The 12,963-nt window shown below is 42.4% G+C and overlaps 1 protein-coding gene across 1 annotated transcript in view; it reads right to left on the bottom strand.

Annotated features, from left to right (window-relative positions):
* Window positions 1–341: 341 nt before the first annotated feature.
* LOC121866846 (protein capicua homolog) overlaps window positions 342–12,963 on the bottom strand; it is a gene marked incomplete at its 5' end in the record, with an annotated part of 36,490 nt that continues 23,868 nt past the window's right edge. Inside the window, 7 exon segments of the mRNA XM_042366582.1 lie at window positions 342–538; window positions 2,693–2,884; window positions 4,286–4,456; window positions 6,037–6,165; window positions 11,491–11,651; window positions 11,742–11,967; window positions 12,082–12,423. Of these exon segments, the coding sequence (XP_042222516.1) occupies window positions 474–538; window positions 2,693–2,884; window positions 4,286–4,456; window positions 6,037–6,165; window positions 11,491–11,651; window positions 11,742–11,967; window positions 12,082–12,423 (1,286 nt within the window).

The raw sequence follows: 12,963 nt of genomic DNA, 5'->3' as shown, positions 1-12,963 counted from the left end.
TGACACACAGAGTAAGCTTAGACACACACAGGGAGCTCTGACACACACAGTAAGTTTACTGACACAGGAAGGTCTGACACGCAGAATAAGCTTAGACATGCACAGTAAGCTTAAACACACACAGGAAGCACTGGCACACAGAGTAAGCTTAGACACACAAGAAGCTGACACTGAGTAAGCTTAGACACATACAGCAAGCTTACAGACACAGGAAGCTCTGACACACAGAGTAAGCTTAGACAAACAGGAAGCACTGACTCACACAGTAAGCTGACACACACAGTAAGCTTACACACACCCAGGAAGCTTAGACACACCCAGGAAGCTTAGACACACCCAGGAAGCTCTGACACACCCAGGAAGCTTAGACACACCCAGGAAGCTTAGACACACCCAGGAAGCTTAGACACACCCAGGAAGCTTAGACACACCCAGGAAGCTTAGACACACCCAATAAGCTCAGACACAGTAGTTCAGCCTATAGGTAAATAACTTACGATGGTTCGGCCACGACATTCTTTTTGGTTAACCAGAAATTCTGAAGTGGAGAAAAAAATGGTGGGGTAAATATTACAACCAAACCTCAATTGACCTGACCTGGTATGACCTGACCTGGTATGATCTGACCTGGTATGATCTGACCTGGTATGATCTGACCTGGTATGATCTGACCTGGTATGATCTAACTTGGTATGACCTGACCTGGTATGACCTGACCTGATTGGTTCATTTTTGTCCCAGTCAATGTCACCTATGTGGTGATTGGTTGAAGTTCATACATAAATACATATAAGGTGAGAACAGTTGCTGTGTGTTTAGTGTGGACAGAACCTTGGGAGGGAGAGAGTGTATTGGCTGTTGGAACATCTACTCAATACATGCCAGAAAAATATTGTGCAAAATATGATTGAAGAAACAGTAACTATTGGCCCATACTGGACAGTCCCGTTAACACCCAACCCCTATCACTCATATATCCAACCAACCTAACCTAACCTATCCAGCGTGTTCTAGTTAATGACGATGTTTGGTAACTTGTTCCAGTAGTCCACTACTCTATTTCCAGGCCAAAGTTTACCTATCTCGCGCCTAAATCTAAATTTGTCTAATTTAAAACCATTGTTACGAGTTCGCTCCTGGTTGGATAGTTTGAGTACCTTTGTTATATCACCTTTGTTTAGCCCTGACTTCCATTTATACACCTCTATCATATCGCCCCTCACTCTACGTCTCTCGAGGGAGTGTAAATTAAGATGCTTTAACCTGTCTCTGTACTCAAGGTTCCTAATGCCCGGGATTAGACTTGTCATTCTCCTCTGAACTGCGTAATCCAAGTGAGGTCTAACAAGCACAAGATATAGTTTTAGGATGACCTCGCTAGTCTTGTAACTAACACTCCTTTGTATGAACCCAAGTACTTTATTAGCCTTGTTCCCAGCTAATACACATTGTTTACTTGGTTTAAGATTCCTACTCATCATTACTCCTAAATCTTTCTCTCAGCCGGATTTCTCTATATCATCGTTGTTCATCTGGTATCTGGTTTCCCTGTTTACATCTCCTATACTGGGTATTTTACATTTGTCCACGTTGAATTTCATCTGCCATTTTTCTGACCATTCGAAAAAATTGTCTAGATCTTCCTGTAGTTTTGCGGAGTCCTCGTCAGCTTTAATTACACGCCCTATTTTAGTGTCATCAGCAAATTTACTTATGTTGTTGTCTACGCCAATATCTATGTTATTTACGTATATAATAAATAATAATGGTCCAAGTACTGAGCCTTGGGGTACTCCACTAGTGACGTTGCTCCAATCGGATTTAGCGTCGTTAATGCTCACTCGCTGTTTCCTGTCCTGTAACCACGCCCTAATCCATTTTAGAATATCACCTTTAATGCCATGAGCCTCCACTTTTCTTATTAGCCTTTCGTGGGGGACTCTGTCGAAGGCTTTGCTTAAAATCAAGATATACCACATCATAGTCGTGCCCCTCGTCCACTGATTCAAAAACAGATGAAAGTAATGTTAATAGATTAGTTAAACATGAATGCCCACTTGTGAAGCCATGTTGGGAATCATTGATCAACTTGTGCTTCTCCAGGTGAATTGAATAGAGTTTGAAATGATTGTTTCCAGTAATTTGCCCACAATTGATGTTAGACTGATTGGACGGTAGCTAGAGGATAGTGATCTATCTCCCTTCTTGAAAACCAGTATTACATTCACTATATTTGGGTGTTCCTAAACCAAAGTGTGTGTGTGTGTGTGTGTTTCAGTAAGTAAATCAATAAAGATCATTATCCAGCAGCATCCTACTGGTAAAGACCTGTTGTGATAATATATTGATGAGGAGTGAACTGACACAAACATTAACCTAACCTAACTTAACCTAACCAAAACTAACACAGGTATAATATACCTAACCTAACTTAAACTGATAACCTAACGTAACCTAACCTAATCGAACCAACCATAACCTAACCTTTGTTTGGTTGTAATAGTGTGAAGGAAATGATTTAAAACACAAGAGAGTGAATTTGTTCTAGCAACACTGGCACACAACACAAAACTCCACAAAATATCTCCACTAAAGAATTTCTGGTTCGTAAAAAAAAAAACAAAAAAAAAAAACACCAAGTTCTTTTTACACGGCAGCCAAAAACAAGAACAACGGTTCATTTACAACTCACTGTGGTGGTTGTTGTGGGGGTGTTGTAAGGAGGACCCAGTGTGTGTGGCCGGGTTAGGACTGCTCGGTACACCAGGTGTGTTGGGTGTGTTCTGGTGGACCTTCTGACGTACTTCTCTTATCTTGAGTATCAGACAGTTCTTGGTAGGGAAGATGTCCGAGTATCGAGACTGGAATGCTGCGACGGCTTGGGCTGTGAGGGGGTTACAATTAGTTCACACACACACAGAATAAAGTAGAAATATACGCACATATCCTCAACTTACATACACACATACAGTAAAGTAGCAATATACACACATACTTTACTCTGTGTGTGTGTGTGTGTTGAGGATATGAACACATATGTGCGTACATTTCCGCTTGTTGTCTTAGCAGAGGCAGGTCCAGGACTATCAAAATGGGGTGGACGGCGGTGTAATATAATGGCCATTTTGAGGTCATGTTATATTAGGAGATATTCTGAGGTCAATAGTAATACTTTTCTACTATATATACAAAAGTCTGAGTACAATACTGTAATAAAGAAAAACTATTGGAAGTAGCTGATCAAAAGGAGGGTACGGACCCTTAGGACAGCGCCCCCCCCCCCCTCCTGGATCTGCCCCAGCTTAGTGCTTTACTGTCAGATTGTATAAGCTTAACTTAACTCAATTTAATGGATTATATAGAGATGAAAGTCCATTATATCGAGGGTTTGTTAGATGGTGAGAGAGAAGTTCATTATAGGGGGGTTATAACTATAATTCATTCTCTCTCTCTCTCTCTCTCTCTCTCACCAGATGGGAACCAGCTCGCTCTCTCTCTCACCAGATGGGAACCAGCTCGCTCTCTCTCTCACCAGATGGGAACCAGCTCGCTCTCTCTCTCTCTCCTCTCTCTCTCTCTCTCTCTCTCTCTCTCTCTCTCTCTCTCTCTCTCTCACAGATGAGGAACCAGCTCTCTCCTCTCTCTCTCTCTCTCTCTCTCTCTCTCACAGATGGGAACCAGCTCTCTCTCTCTCTCTCTCTCTCTCTCTCTCTCTCTCTCTCTCTCACCAGATGGGAACCAGCTCTCTCTCTCTCTCTCTCTCTCTCTCTCTCTCTCTCTCTCTCTCTCTCTCTCTCTCTCTCTCTCTCTCTCTCTCTCTCTCTCTCTCTCACCAGATGGGAACCAGCTCTCTCTCTCTCTCTCTCTCTCTCTCTCACCCAGATGGGAACCAGCTCTCTCTCTCTCTCTCTCTCTCTCTCTCTCACCAGATGGGAACCAGCTCTCTCTCTCTCTCTCTCTCTCTCTCTCTCTCTCTCTCTCACCAGATGGGAACCAGCTCTCTCTCTCTCTCTCTCTCTCTCTCTCTCTCACCAGATGGGGAACCAGCTGGGCTCTCTCTCTCACCAGATGGGAACCAGCTCGCTCTCTCTCTCTCTCTCTCTCTCTCTCTCTCTCTCTCTCTCTCTCTCTCTCACCAGATGGGAACCAGCTCTCTCTCTCTCTCTCTCTCTCTCTCTCACCAGATGGGGAACCGCTCGCTCTCTCTCTCACCAGATGGGGAACCAGCTAAGCTCTCTCTCTCTCTCTCTCTCTCGCTCTCTCTCTCTCTCTCTCTCTCTCTCACCAGATGGGAACCAGCCATATTCAGTAAAGAGCTGCATCACAAGGGTGCGCCTCTGATCCAGGATGTGCCTCAAGGATGAATGGCTCTTGTCCGCATCTCTGGGAGTCTTGGGTGAACGGCCTCCTGCAGCAGGTGACTCTATCTCGCACTTGTCCGCCCGAGACTCACCAACTGTTGAGGTGGTAAACTGATTACTGCTCTATCTGACCTGACCTGACCTAACCCTAATTTAACTTTAACCTAATCTTAATCTAACCTGACCTAACTTAACCTAACCTGACCCAATCCAGAGTCATACCCAGCGATTTTTGCCCCTGGACAAGTCTTAACAGTTAATTCACTCCCCACTAGATGCTGTCCAGTTAATTCACTCCCCACTAGATGCTGTCCAGTTAATTCACTCCCACTAGATGCTGTCCAGTTAATTCACTCCCACTAGATGCTGTCCAGTTAATTCACTCCCACTAGATGCTGTCCAGTTAATTCACTCCCCACTAGATGCTGTCCAGTTAATTCCTCCCACTAGATGCTGTCCGGATTAATTCCTCCCCCACTAGATGCTGTCCAGTTAATTCCTCCCACTAGATCTTTTTGTCAGTTAATTCACTCCCACTAGATGCTGTCCAGTTAATTCACTCCCACTAGATGCTGTCCAGTTAATTCACTCCCACTAGATGCTGTCCAGTTAATTCACTCCCCACTAGATGCTGTCCAGTTAATTCTCCAAAGTCCAGACAATTTGGCGGGAAATATGGTCAGGCTTTTTGACGGTTCATTGTATATTATATTGAGGAAACTATTGTATATAATTCCAGGCCATCAGATGGTTGAGACCAGTTGACTGTTGTTTCCTCTACTGTAATCTGGTAAATTAGTTTATATAAAAAACTGATGACCAATATACTGAGCCACTACACTGTACTGTCTGACCTACACTGTACTGTGACCTACACTGTACTGTCTGACCTACACTGTACTGTCTGACCTACACTGTACTGTCTGACCTACACTGTACTGTCTGACCTACACTGTACTGTCTGACCTACACTGTGCTGTCTGACCTACACTGTACTGTCTGACCTACACTGTACTGTCTGACCTACACTGTACTGTCTGACCTACACTGTACTGTCCTGACCTACACTGTGCTGTCTGACCTACACTGTACTGTGACCTACACTGCTGTCTGACCTACACTGTGCTGTCCCTGACCTACACTGTACTGTCTGACCTACACTGTACTGTGACCTACACTGTACTGTCTGACCTACCTGTGCTGTCTGACCTACACTGTACTGTCTGACCTACTGTACTGTCTGACCCCTACACTGTGCTGTCCCTTTACACTGTGCTGGGCTTCTGTGTCCTGCTCCACCCCTTGAAGGTTTAACTCACCCTTGAAGGATTAACTCACCCTTGAAGGTTTAACTCACCCTTGAAGGTTTGCTGCTGAAGGTTTAACTCACCCTTGAAGGATTAACTCACCTTGAGGGTTTAACTTACCCTTGAAGGTTTTAACTCACCCTTGAAGGATTAACTCACCCTTGAAGGTTTAACTCACCCTTGAAGGTTTAACTCACCCTTGAAGGTTTAACTCACCCTTGAAGGTTTAACTCACCCTTGAAGGTTTAACTCACCCTTGAAGGATTAACTCACCCTTGAAGGTTTAACTCACCCTTGAAGGTTTAACTCACCCTAGAAGGTTTAACTCACCCTTGAAGGTTTAACTCACCCTTGAAGGTTTAACTCACCCTTGAAAGTCTCTGGGTTGAAATCAGGAGGAAAGAACTTGGATCCTTGCAGTGTGGAGGAGGGTGTCAGTGAGGGTGTCTGGTGAGGGGTGACACTCATGGGAGTATCTGAGCCTGACTCTTCACCACCTGCTGAAGAAAACACTATTAGTACCACTTATACTCTACCTTATACTGTGGTAACACTTCTACTCTACCTTATACTGTGGTAACACTTCTACTCTACCTTATACTGTGGTAACACTTCTACTCTACCTTATACTGTGGTAACACTTATACTCTACCTTATACTGTGGTAACACTTCTACTCTACCTTATACTGTGGTAACACTTCTACTCTACCTTATACTGTGCTAACACTTCTACTCTACCTTATACTGTGGTAACACTTCTACTCTACCTTATACTGTGGTAACACTTATACTCTACCTTATACTGTGGTAACACTTCTACTCTACCTTATACTGTGGTAACACTTCTACTCTACCTTATACTGTGGTAACACTTATACTCTACCTTATACTGTGGTAACACTTCTACTCTACCTTATACTGTGCTAACACTTCTACTCTACCTTATACTGTGGTAACACTTCTACTCTACCTTATACTGTGGTAACACTTCTACTCTACCTTATACTGTGGTAACACTTCTACTCTACCTTATACTGTGGTAACACTTCTACTCTACCTTATACTGTGCTAACACTTCTACTCTACCTTATACTGTGCTAATCAGAGTCGCCCCGGACCCTTACCTCACCCAGTTAGTGATTGCGTTAAGCTGACCTCACCTTACCACCCAGACTGAGAACAATGTCATTCTTTACTGTGCTCTCTGTCAAAGAGGAGTGTTGACAGTGGTCACCTGTACAGTGGTCACCTGTCAGTGTTGTCCAAACTCTGAATCTCCAGTTGTCCGTAATTTGTGTTTTGTGAAATTGTTGATATGCATTATTTTACTGTCGTACACAGCCCTCTATCATTCCGTGGCCAGCAGGAACAGAGACAAAGACATCTCAGGTGCAGAGAAAAGGAATAGAGAACAAATCAAAATGTTAATGAAAAGTTCCCTAGAAAAATATGTGTTTTAAAACCACCAGAAACCAATGCAAAAAGAACCTGAGCGACTGTGACGGTGTGGAGGAGAGTACCGAACAAATACTAAGGCTTTTAAAATGGACAGTAGTACCTACGCTAACAGTCAGGATGATGAAGATCTATGTGATCCAGTTGGCCAAGTTACTGGACACTACCACAACAGATATTTTGGAAGAAAAAGAACCTGAGCGACTGTGACGGTGTGGAGGAGAGTACCGAACAAATACTAAGGCTTTTCAAATGGACAGTAGTACCTACGCTAACAGTCAGGATGATGAAGATCTATGTGATCCAGTTGGCCACGTTACTGGACACTACCACAACAGATATTTTGGAAGAAAAAGGACCCGAGCGACTGTGACGGTGTGGAGGAGAGTACCGAACAAATACTAAGGCTTTTAAAATGGACAGTAGTACCTACGCTAACAGTCAGGATGATGAAGATCTATGTGATCCAGTTGGCCACATTACTGGACACTACCACAACAGATATTTTGGAAGAAAAAGATGACCTATTAAGTTATCTGGTGAAAATTATGTGTTTCTAAAAAAAATGGTGAAAACCGACACTTTTCAGAAGACTATTACATGTGAATATTGACAAATGGAGAATATATGATGGAGGTTGGCTTATATCCACCAAGAAGGTTGATGGAAGCTGGTTTATATCCACCAAGAAGGTTGATGGAAGTTGGCTTATATCCACCAAGAAGGTTGTTGTACTGTACGGCCAATATATAATATATTTTCCGCTTCTACTCGTACATGGCAAGTGCTAAGAAGACATGTTCACTCTGAGTCCATACCATTACCATAGGCATGTTCACTCTGAGTCCATACCATTACCACAACTGGGTGGGACTGTTGAGTGAGTGTGTAGAAAACATCAGCTACCAGACAAGAGTAAATAGGTATAATAAAAATAAAATATTAATGATAATAATAATAATAACTACTGTGATATTAATAATAATAATGGCAATAAAGAAATACAAGAATGAAAAAGTCAATAGTGAAGCTATATGTTGTGTTGTCATGCTTAATAGAACAATTGAGACCTTGCAATTGTGTGTAAATGAGCAGAAGACAGATCAGCAACCTGAGACTTGGTCACAATTTTCGTGATGCCATATAGCAGAGTCTACCATGTGACAACACACTATGTTGCCAATATCTTCCCTGGCGGTAGGACCTCCTGTTTGGTAGATGTCTACTACTACCTACAGGAGTGATACTGTCTAATAACTCAAGTGAAGCAGAGTCCTTGGCCAAGTGAAGCAGAGTCCTTGGCCAAGTGAAGCAGAGTCCTTGGTCAAGTGAAGCAGAGTCCTTGGCCAAGTGAAGCAGAGTCCTTGGTCAAGTGAAGCAGAGTCCTTGGCCAAGTGAAGCAGAGTCCTTGGCCAAGTGAAGCAGAGTCCTTGGCCAAGTGAAGCAGAGTCCTTGGCCAAGTGAAGCAGAGTCCTTGGCCAAGTGAAGCAGAGTCCTTGGCCAAGTGAAGCAGAGTCCTTGACCAAGTGAAGCAGAGTCCTTGGCCTGCTACAAACTCCAAAACTTTGAATTTCTTTAAGGGAATGATTGTATGGTATGACATCCTGTTTGCTGTAAACACTGTGAGTAAGACTCTTCAGTAGAGAGACATGCAGCGAGATATGGCCATCAAGACCATTCAAGGAGTTACTGCAGAAATACAGGAACACTGGATTTGCCTCAGCCAAGACGACAGCAGACAAAATAGCATTCGGGATGGAGATCGAACCTGTACTAAAGGATCGCCGAGTAAAACAACGACAACGACGTCCATCTGACAAGAAGGATGATTCACAAAACTCCCCAGAGAAAACATTTGAAAGAAATTACTCTTTGGTCATTGTTGATCAGGCAATAATGTCACTGACAACAAGATTTAAGCAGATACAAGAGTATGCCAGTAACTTTGGTTTCCTGTGAAGAAACTTTGAGAAATGGAAGACAACATGAAGATGCAGTGTATAGCTTTGGACAACTCACCGAGTGTTTGAGATTCTTAAGCTATTGACGGAGAAGACCTATAGCCTCGCGTACTCCGAGAAATCATTCCCCAAGAAACAAAAAGTACACTTAAGTCTTTCGGTTTCTAAAACCTCCCGATGGTTCCTTCTCAAACACAGAAATTGAATATAAGATTTTGTTGACAATTCCACTCACAGTTGCATTAGGAGAGCGAAGTTTTTTCCAAATTTAAATTAATAAAAACTAAGAATAACTATGTCTCAAGAAAGGTCGAGTGAACCAACTATGTCTCAAGAAAGGTCGAGTGAACTGGCTATGTCTCAAGAAAGGTCGAGTGAACCAACTATGTCTCAAGAAAGGTCGAGTGAACTGGCTATGTCTCAAGAAAGGTCGAGTGAACCGGCTATGTCTCAAGAAAGGTCGAGTGAACTGGCTATGTCTCAAGAAAGGTCAAGTGAACCAACTATGTCTCAAGAAAGGTCGAGTGAACCGGCTATGATTTCCATTGAAAAGGAATCGGCAACAAATTTTGAGTATGAGGATCTAATGGCAGAGTTAGGTACCAAAAAGATGAGGAAAGTGAATTGTATAAAGCAGGCAGCTGTGAAAATGAACCTGTTTTTTATGTCATGATATTGATGTTTAAGTTGACAAAATTATTAAATAAACAGGTTCAGAATATAAGAGAATTACATTTCATTTTTTTTTGTTTTAGACTATAACAGTAAATTATGAATAGTTGTTACAGTTCACAAATATAATATATACAAATTTATCTTTTAGAATATGTTATAATATAAATCACATAATAATTGATGTAGTTATAGTATGATTGAGGAATTAACAATATGTATATTACAGTATGTATGTATGTAACTAGATAAATGTAATATAAAGACTACTAAAGGGACCCTCAGTGTATGAATTGCCCTGGGACCCACACCCCTCTAGGGACGGCTCTGGTACTGAAACTGTACAGGTGTTCCTCTACTTAAGAACGTTCAACAAAGTGTACAGGTGGTCCTCTACTTAAGAACGTTCAACAAAGTGTACAGGTGGTCCTCTACTTAAGAACGTTCAACAAGGTGTACAGGTGGTCCTCTACTTAAGAACGTTCAACAAAGTGTACAGGTGTTCCTCTGCATAAGAACGTTCAACAAAGTGTACAAGTGGTCCTCTACTTAAGAACGTTCAACAAGGTGTACAGGTGTTCCTCTACATAAGAACGTTCAACAAAGTGTACAAGTGGTCCTCTACTTAAGAACGTTCAACAAGGTGTACAGGTGGTCCTCTACTTAAGAACGTTCAACAAAGTGTACAGGTGGTCCTCTACTTAAGAACGTTCAACAAGGTGTACAGGTGTTCCTCTACATAAGAACGTTCAACAAAGTGTACAAGTTCTCCTCTACTTAAGAACGTTCAACTTACAAACTTTCACAGATACAAACATCATCACTGAGGGGGTTACCTGCCAGAACAGGTGTTTAATGTGAATGAGACTGGATTATTTTGAAGATAATTCCAGATAGAACAAATATTACCTAGAAGAGTGAGCCAGGTTTTAAGGCTGTATTAAAGGCTATAGCTCTACTAAATATCCACAATCTTTTCATTTTTTACAATATGTTTGGTATCTACAGGAGTAAAGTTGGATTTACAAACAATTGGACTTATAAACGAGCCTCAGGAACTTAACTCATTGGTAAGTAGAGGAGTACCTGTACTACTTAAATGTACTTACAAATACAGTACTTATTACTACTACTGTACTTATACATATATATCTACTCTATCACCAATACTGTACTCTAAAACTAACACGAACTCTATCATCAATACTGTACTCTACAACTAACACGAACTCTATCACCAATACTGTACTCTAAAACTAACACGAACTCTATCACCAATACTGTACTCTACAACTAACACGAACTCTATCACCAATACTGTACTCTACAACTAACACGAACTCTATCACCAATACTGTACTCTACAACTAACACGAACTCTATCACCAATACTGTACTCTACAACTAACACGAACTCTATCACCAATACTGTACTCTAAAATAACACTATCACCAATACTGTACTCTACAACTATCACGAACTCTATCACCAATACTGTACTCTACAACTAACACGAACTCTATCACCAATACTGTACTCTACAACTAACACGAACTCTATCACCAATACTGCAACTCTAAAACTAACACGAACTCTATCACCAATACTGTACTCTACAACTAACACAAACTCTATCACCAATACTGTACTCTACAACTAACACGAACTCTATCACCAATACTGTACTCTACAACTAACACGAACTCTATCACCAATACTGTACTCTACTTACTGGAATGTTTACGTTTTTTCCTGTAAGACGTAATAAAGGTCCGCGGGGAGGAAGGTACGGAGGGCCCAGTGCTAGCGTTGACACTGGGGGACTGGACCTCGTCAGGGTTAAACTCGGGCAGCGCTCCGAACTTCTGCTCGAAATTCACCTCTTCAAGGACCCTGATATACAAGATGGGTGTTAATTACTTGGTGTAGGGTGGGTAGTGTAGGGTGTGTAGGGTGGGGTGTAGGTTAGGTTATACAACGTACTTGTCCATGCCATCCTCAATATTTTTCTTAAAGAAACTCTTCTTCTCACTAGGTGATGGTGGAACAGAGACCATCTGCTGGGTGGTCGTCTGTACTGATGAGTCGCCCTCTGAAGCATTACTCAACACCGGAGATACCTTACTGTCTCCGCTGGGGTGGTGCGGAGGAGCCATCTTTACGTCCGGAGATAACTGTGGTGCAGTGTCTCCTATAGATGATATTTGCCCTGGAATAACATCATTACTACAGTATCTGCAACATTCAATAAATCCAGAGATTAAAACCTATTTTTTTTTGGTTACGCTAGACAATAAACCACAGTCAGCGTTAAAAGATTTACCTGAAGAGTTGAGTCGCTTTTGTCTAGGGGCCTTGCCGAGCTGTGCCGGCGTAGGAGCCAAAATAAACTTTGGTTTGTCGTCTAATTCTTCGTCGTCTAAAGGTCTTCCTCCTGGCACTGCTACAGGTATACTAGCAACCTGGGCTTTAACTTTCTGTTGCTGCTGCTGCTGCTGCTGCTGCTGCTGCTGCTGCTGCTGCTGCTGTTGTTGTACTTGTTGTTGCTGTTGTTGTTGAAGCTGTTGAGATGGAGACAACTGCTGCATGGGAAGAGTTATGGCAGCCAGAGAACCCGCAGCTGGAGAGTTGGTCACTACTGCAGCTGTACCACCACACCCTCTACCTGTGTGAATACCTGTCTCAGTAATGGCTCAACTACAGTACTTGTATAACACAGTGTTTGGTAGTGTGGTCCATGGTCCATGGTCCATGGTCCAGTGTTAGTACAGTACTTGTATAACACAGTGTTTGGTAGTGTGGTCCATGGTCCAGTGTTAGTACAGTACTTGTATAACACAGTGTTTGGTAGTGTGGTCCATGGTCCAGTGTTAGTACAGTACTTGTATAACACAGTGTTTGGTAGTGTGGTCCATGGTCCAGTGTTAGTACAGTACTTGTATAACACAGTGTTTGGTAGTGTGGTCCATGGTCCAGTGTTAGTACAGTACTTGTATAACACAGTGTTTGGTAGTGTGGTCCATGGTCCAGTGTTAGTACAGTACCATGGTGTAGTCCAGTACACACAGAGTTTGGGAGTGAGGTCTATGGTCCAGTGTTAGTCCAGTACTTGTATAACACAGTGTTTGGGAGTGAGGTCCATGGTCCAGAGTTAGTACAGTACTTGCATAACACAGTGTTTGGTAGTGAGGTCCATGGTCCAGTG

The sequence above is a fragment of the Homarus americanus genome, unplaced genomic scaffold (assembly GCF_018991925.1).
Source record: "Homarus americanus isolate GMGI-L3 unplaced genomic scaffold, GMGI_Hamer_2.0 scaffold57803, whole genome shotgun sequence".
In the NCBI taxonomy this organism is placed as follows: domain Eukaryota; kingdom Metazoa; phylum Arthropoda; class Malacostraca; order Decapoda; family Nephropidae; genus Homarus; species Homarus americanus.
This window is presented reverse-complemented; position numbering and strand designations above follow the sequence as displayed.